The 6,703-nt window shown below is 47.6% G+C and overlaps 2 protein-coding genes across 2 annotated transcripts; one reads left to right on the top strand and one right to left on the bottom strand.

The window, feature by feature from the left end:
• Window positions 1-210: 210 nt before the first annotated feature.
• LOC119322658 (exopolygalacturonase-like) lies at window positions 211-1,988 on the top strand. The gene is made up of 2 exons (XM_037596147.1): window positions 211-924; window positions 1,050-1,988. The coding sequence occupies exons 1-2, from the start codon at window positions 400-402 to the stop codon at window positions 1,797-1,799; spliced, it is 1,275 nt and encodes a 424-aa protein (XP_037452044.1). The 5' UTR covers window positions 211-399; the 3' UTR covers window positions 1,800-1,988.
• Window positions 1,989-2,161: 173 nt separating this feature from the next.
• LOC119322657 (fumarylacetoacetase) lies at window positions 2,162-6,370 on the bottom strand. The gene is made up of 14 exons (XM_037596146.1): window positions 6,062-6,370; window positions 5,753-5,831; window positions 5,357-5,415; window positions 5,108-5,232; window positions 4,594-4,668; window positions 4,207-4,282; window positions 3,924-4,023; window positions 3,784-3,843; window positions 3,467-3,537; window positions 3,310-3,372; window positions 3,154-3,218; window positions 2,787-2,883; window positions 2,569-2,694; window positions 2,162-2,435 (listed from the first exon to the last, which is right to left on the bottom strand). The coding sequence occupies exons 1-14, from the start codon at window positions 6,281-6,283 to the stop codon at window positions 2,373-2,375; spliced, it is 1,281 nt and encodes a 426-aa protein (XP_037452043.1). The 5' UTR covers window positions 6,284-6,370; the 3' UTR covers window positions 2,162-2,372.
• Between the last annotated feature and the right edge of the window lie 333 nt (window positions 6,371-6,703).

The raw sequence follows: 6,703 nt of genomic DNA, 5'->3' as shown, positions 1-6,703 counted from the left end.
GAGAGAGAGAGAGAGAGTCAACCAGCAGTCTGTGAGGCGCCAGTGGTGCCTACAACCAACCAAAGAAGCGCCACCTGTTTTCCATCCTGCCTCCCGCACCGCACCTGGAGCGAGCGACGGTCTAGACTCTAGAGGGACGCGCGTGCGATGGCGCGAGGAATCCGTCAGACGGAGATGAGACGGCATCGGGGAAACGGAGCGGACAGCCGCGCTCGATCGTCGGGAGCGGCCCCGCCAATGCCACGCGTCCGTTGGCGCCAAGAACCCGCGTCGAAACGTACTAGCAGCTAGCTAAACATAGCACGCCTCCGCCGCATATAAGCGGCCAGCGTCGCCGTCCACCTCTCGCCTCACCGTACCACACCCAGCCAGAGACCAAGGTACGTAGCTACTATCAAGATGGTAATGGCGGGAAGAAGCAATGCCGCCGCCCCGGCGGTGGCGGTGGCGGTGGCGCTGTGCGCGGCGCTGCTCGGGAGCACGGCGTGGGCGTTGCCGCCGTACCAGCCCCTGCCCCTGCCCAAGCCGCCCGGCGGCGGGGCGCCGTCGCTGCCGGCGGGGCCCCTGGACATCGTGATGCTTGGGGCCAAGGGCGACGGCAAGACGGACGCGACGCAGGCGGTGATGAAGGCGTGGAAGAACGCGTGCGGGGCGACGGGGACGCAGAAGATCGTGATCCCGCCGGGCAACTTCCTGGTGGGCGCGCTGGAGCTGTCGGGCCCCTGCACCTCCTCCATCATCATCCGGCTGGACGGCAACCTCCTCGGCACCGGCGACCTCACCGCCTACAAGAAGAACTGGATCGAGGTGATGCGCGTGGACAACTTCGCCATCAACGGCCACGGCGTCATCGACGGCCAGGGCCCCCTCGTGTGGGAGAAGAACATGTGCAGCAAGCACTACGACTGCAAGATCCTCCCCAACGTACGTTCTCTACTTCTCTTGCATCTCCATTAACAAAAACCAAAACCAAAACCAAAACCAAAACCAAATCGTCGCTTCGCTGACGGACTGACGGAGGCGCATGCATGCATGCATGCATTTTGCAGAGCCTGGTGCTGGACTACGTGAACAACGCGACGATCCGCGGCATCACGCTCAAGAACGCAAAGTTCTTCCACCTCAACCTCTTCAACTGCAAGAACGTGCTGGTGGAGAACGTGGAGATCACGGCGCCCGGGAACAGCCCCAACACGGACGGCATCCACATGGGCGACTCGGAGGACGTGACCATCAAGGCGACCAACATCGGCGTCGGCGACGACTGCATCTCCATCGGGCCCGGCACCAAGCACGTCAAGATCCACGGCTCCCGGTGCGGCCCCGGCCACGGCATCAGCGTGGGCAGCCTGGGGCGGTACAAGGACGAGAAGGACGTGGAGGACATCCAGGTGACCAACTGCACCATCAAGGGCGCCACCAACGGGCTGCGGATCAAGTCGTACGAGGACTCCAAGTCGGCGATCAGGGCCACCCGCTTCGTGTACGACGACGTCAAGATGGACAACGTCTCCTACCCCATCGTCATCGACCAGAAGTACTGCCCCAACAACATCTGCGCCAAGGCCCCCGGCGCCTCCAAGGTGGTCGTCGCCGACATCGTCTTCAAGAACATCGTCGGCACCTCCGCCACGCCCGAGGCCGTCACGCTCAACTGCGTCAACAACGTGCCCTGCCAGGGCCTGCAGCTCGTCAACGTCAACCTCAAGTACACCGGCACCAACAACAAGACCATGGCCGTCTGCAAGAACGCCGTCGGCACGTCCGTCAACGTCGTCAAGGAGCTCGCATGCCTCTGATTCAAACCACACACCCACCCACCCGGATCCGGATTCTTTCTTTCTTTTGTTAATTTGATTTGATTAATTTTGTTTCTTTCTTTTTTGCTTCCTATCATACGTTTGTTTTCAGTTTTACTTAAATCAACAACTGGTGTAAGCAGCTGACAGTTAACTTGTCAATGATAGCAAGTGCCTGATTTTTGTTAAGAAGTGGCCCATGCATGTTAACAACGTGATGCCGTGGCCCTGGTGATAGTTAGCTACCACCCACCACAATCTACTTCAGAACGTTGCTCTTGCTCACAGCCGAAACCCAACAAAATTTACTTCAGAACAATCGCAGCATCCCATCCTCCTGCGGTGTTGCAGAGGAGAAAAAGGAAGAAAACGAAATGACGCACGGTAGAATCACGATATCATCGAGGAAGTGCGGCTAAAAGTAATCAAGTTATCACATCACTAGGGGGGGAATACATACATCCCAATTTTATTACTACTATTTACCACCACTGCTAAGCCCTTCAAGATACATGGCAGCTTGCTAAATACACTGCCTGCTTTATTCCAAGAACTGAAGATCATCGCCTTGGCTCATGGAAGCGACGGCAGAATCTTCCCGGTGCAGGTTCCGAATCCAACGTTGTAGTCCTCGCCCTGAAAACCCAGATGCCATCAAGATCACACATCATATCATCTTTGATTCTTTTCTCTTTTTTGCGGGTAATCTTCTAAATTTTCAAGACCGATAATGTTCGATGACAACAAAGAAAAGATGAGTTCACCGAACCTTGCAACAGGCTGTCAAGATGACTTCATCTCCATCTTGGAGGAACTTGCGGATCGAGTTCCCAACCGATATCTCCTTCTGCCCGTTCCACGTTATCTCCAGCAAACATCCCAGAGAGTCTGGTTCCTGAAACAAGGCGAGTCATTCAGTGTTGATGTGTACAGTGATTTGTAGATTGGCATGTTTGTAACTCATATTTGCAATGGTTAACTCCATACAGGTCCACTGAGGGTGCCAGTTGCAAACATATCCCCTGGTCTCAGATTGCATCCATTCACGGTGTGGTGTGCTAGTTGCTGCGTCACAGTCCAGTACCTGCAAAATAGTTTTACAGGAGTATGCATGGGTTACACACCGAGGTAAAAGGGCACTTCGGGCATATTTTAACACATTAATTTACTAGTACTAAATGGAATGAGAATTTGGTAACAAAACCAATGGATACACCATGAATATACACACAGAGAAGACCAGCAGATTGAGTAAGAAATAAAATACGTATGCACCATGGATTGAATTATGCCTCTAATTAAAACGTAGTACAAAGAAGATTGATGGAAAAAGTCATGTAAACAGACTGCTTACATATGTTTGAAATTGGTCTTAGTGACAACTGATGCTTCACTTTGCTCTTTGGGCTTAATCCAAGCCTTGCACAGAAAAAAAATGCAATAATCAGATTGACTTCAACAAGAAACGACAAAAACAAAACAACGAGGCAATAATGTGACAAGATCGTACTTCAAGAGGAATGTCATAGTTTATATGATTCTTTTCAGCTAAGTAAGGCAAAGGCTCAGGTTCCTGTAACACAAAACAAATTAGTTATTCACAGTAGAGCAAAATGCTCATTAGCAAAAGAAATAGCACTGGTAATAACAAAATAAAAATTGCTTACCTGCTTAGGAGCCTCACAGGCAAAAGGCTTTAGGGCATCCAGAGTCACAATCCAAGGTGATACAGATGTACCTAGAGAAATTAAATTTTACAAAATGGAAGGGAGACTGTTATTTAGGGAAAAGTGTACTTCTTCATGAAGCACTGCAGAAGATTACATATAGCAAGAGATGCAGAACTCTGAATAAGAGAAGAATTGAACTAGAAACGAACACCAGTAGAAAACAAACATTACACATGCAGCATTTCAACTTTTGTACAACACGTGATTCAAAGCTTATCCTAAAAACATTATACTGCTGATATCAGGTGTCTTACTGAAGCTTTTGCCAAGGAAAGGTCCAAGAGGTATGGTCTCCCAGGCTTGAATATCTCTGGCTGCAATATAGTATACAAAAGTCAGAACAGACACAGTGGGCAAACAATTTAGAACAAGTAACATTGAAACGGATACCTACCACTCCAATCATTCATTACCACTAAGCCAAATATATGATCCTCAGCATCAGCAATATCAATAGGTTTGCCCAGTTCATTTCCTGGTCCAACAATGGCAGCCTGAAAGCAACAAGTGTTACGACATTAGTGAATCAAGGTTAATTCGATATGAATGCAAACAAGTGTTAAGACATTACAAGTGTTACGACATTAGAGAGTATTTGGATAATTAGCGAAGATATGTCAACAATAACCACAAGAATATCAAGCACTACATTTAAGAGGTATATGTAAGAAGCTAACCATCTCAAGTTCAAAATCAAGCTTTTGAGAAGGGCCGAAATAAGGTTGAGAGCTTCCTGTTGGATGACCTTGTCCTCTAGCAAGAACAGACAAAGATAATATTAGCAAGATTTCAAGTGAATGATAGTGAACAAAAAAAAGTCATAGAGGTTCCAGTGTAACAGCCATATATATAATTAAGTTATATTATTTATAGCATGAGATAGAAGGTTCGAATGCAACAAAAATGTGCACAGTATAGTGAATTATGACAAAGGGGCAGGCTGGGAGAAATTAGGCACTTCAGAAAGTGAATAAAATTGGAAAACAGCTCATGGTTACTGCTCAATCAGACAGGGCACTAAAATAAACATATAAACAACTATTTAAAACTTTTGGGATGTGTACCTGGGTCGAATAATGTCTGTTCCAGATATGATTACAGATGATGCCCGTCCATGGTAACCAACTGGTAAATGAAACCTGAATGAAATAAAAACATGTTGCAGTTAGTGACAGAATTAAGAATACCTGTGTATTATTAGAGCACAAGTGTGCTAAGAAACGACTGAACAGCATGCAGCACAACTTCACAAATTTTATAAATCTGTAACCCATGAAATTTGAGCAAATGAGTAGAACAGAAAAATGTATTGTGTACGCTTAGCTTTAGGTAATATAAGCAAAAAGGTAGCCATATGACCATAAAAAAGAATCTTCTTATTAGCCAGGCTCTAATCTAGATGTATTGGGATCAGATTGCACCAAGTGCCTTGTCCATAGAAGCACAGTTTTTATTTTCTGGAGAACATATTAGCACACAGTTCACGCGCATTCTATGCCTAAGCTCAAGTTGTTTGACATGCTTGATCATAACGTCGGGTTGTATCGAGACAGGGCATGGTCAAAGAGAATACATTACCAATTCGGATTGACTGGAGTCTGTGGTCCACGGAAGATGAATCCACAGTTCCTTGCGTGGTGCACAGAACAAAAGAAATCCGTGTAGTCTCCTACCGTGATAGGAAGAAGCATCTCTACATCACTCTACAAGGTTGAAACATAACATCAGCAATTTCATCAATATCCCTTTGCTTCTTATTCAAAAACTAAAATATTCCTTTGCTTTTCCAGAAAAAAAAGGTAGGAGCTAGATGGCTGTCAAGCTCACCATTGGCACAAGGCAGTTCTTCCTCAAGGCCTCGTTGTCACGAAGCACCGGCTCATCAGCTACAGTGAAACAAGGAAATAATTTTTTAGGAAAGATTTCCTTCAGGGTCTTTGCACTTTACTTCGTGCCATGATAAATCAGATGACTATAATCAACAAAAACCAAACCATGACCAAATTAGAACTAATACTGAAAAACTGTTTGAAACTTGCGCTTGCTCACAAGGCATAGTACATTACATCAGCAGCATAATTAAACACGATAAACATCACTATGGGCTGAATAGCTTGGCATCACGATTATTCCCCACAACGCCATGCTTACCATGGAACAGTAATAACAAAGTAAAATCAAGGACTAACACAATCCAAGTTAGCTAAGAGGAACAAAGAGAACCTGAGAGGATTTTCTGGAGCGTGGCGCGCGCCTCCTTCCACGCCGGCCGGCCCAACCCCAAGAACATGTTGAGCGTTTCCTGCGCGCACAGAGCAGTAATTAACCACAGAAACTAATCGCAAACTTAACTACTCAGTACTATTAAAGTGCTAGTCTCTACAACAACTTGGGCAATAATTCCCCAAAATTCCAATCGCTGTGCCAGTAATCAGTTGGATTGTAAAAATTAAGCTCGCTCTACTCTAAGCATCAGATCAGTAGCAATCTCAAGCAGATGATGCGGAGCATGTAGATGGGCAGGCCGAGTACCTGGTGGAAACATGGCGAGGCGGAGAGGAGGGGGCCGTCGAAGAGGCGGGCGGCGGAGACGGCGGCGAGGTCGAGCGCGAAGTCCCCGATGGCCGTCGCCGGGCGCGGCGGGCCCTCGGGCTGGCCCCTCCTGCGGAAGACCCCGAAGGGGAGGTTCTGGATGGGGAAGTGCGAGTCCCTCGGCACCTCCAGGAACGACCGCAAAAGCTTCCCCTCCGCCATTGCCGACTTGCTCTGCTCGCGCGCGTCGTGTGCCTTTGTGGTTGTTTGCTCCAAGGGCGCAGTAAAAGCCGTAGGGGATAGCGGGTCGGGTCGGAGAGATGGGGACCGTATAAATAGGTGACGGGGCCGGCCAGCCGTATTGGCGTGGGACGCATTCCGCTCACGTGTCCTTCTCGTGTTAGGTATACATCCTACAGACAGTAGTTGCGATCCATCTTATATATACAGAAAAAACAGATAGTTACGAATAGATATTCATATAGTATATGGTTCGTTTGGTTAAATACTACAGATATAAAGATACCGTTGTCTACACGGCGTGATATCTGTGTGCGCCTCTAGTAGAGTTGTCGTATCAATTCGGATACGTTTACGGCGTCTGCGGCCAGAAAATCGAATCTAGTGAATGGTCATATCAAT

Source organism: Triticum dicoccoides, chromosome 6B (genome assembly GCF_002162155.2).
Source record: "Triticum dicoccoides isolate Atlit2015 ecotype Zavitan chromosome 6B, WEW_v2.0, whole genome shotgun sequence".
In the NCBI taxonomy this organism is placed as follows: domain Eukaryota; kingdom Viridiplantae; phylum Streptophyta; class Magnoliopsida; order Poales; family Poaceae; genus Triticum; species Triticum dicoccoides.
This window is presented reverse-complemented; position numbering and strand designations above follow the sequence as displayed.

Coding starts and splice junctions, on each gene's coding strand:
- LOC119322657 (XM_037596146.1), bottom strand. CDS start 6,283: ATGGCGGAGGGGAAGCTTTTGCGGTCGTTCCTGGAGGTGCCGAGGGAC. Junction 4,283..4,593: donor ACAGACATTATTCGACCCAG/GTACACATCCCA, acceptor TGTTCTTGCTAG/AGGACAAGGTCATCCAACAG. Junction 3,844..3,923: donor GGTAATGAATGATTGGAGTG/GTAGGTATCCGT, acceptor ACTATATTGCAG/CCAGAGATATTCAAGCCTGG.
- LOC119322658 (XM_037596147.1), top strand. CDS start 400: ATGGTAATGGCGGGAAGAAGCAATGCCGCCGCCCCGGCGGTGGCGGTG. Junction 925..1,049: donor ACTGCAAGATCCTCCCCAAC/GTACGTTCTCTA, acceptor TGCATTTTGCAG/AGCCTGGTGCTGGACTACGT.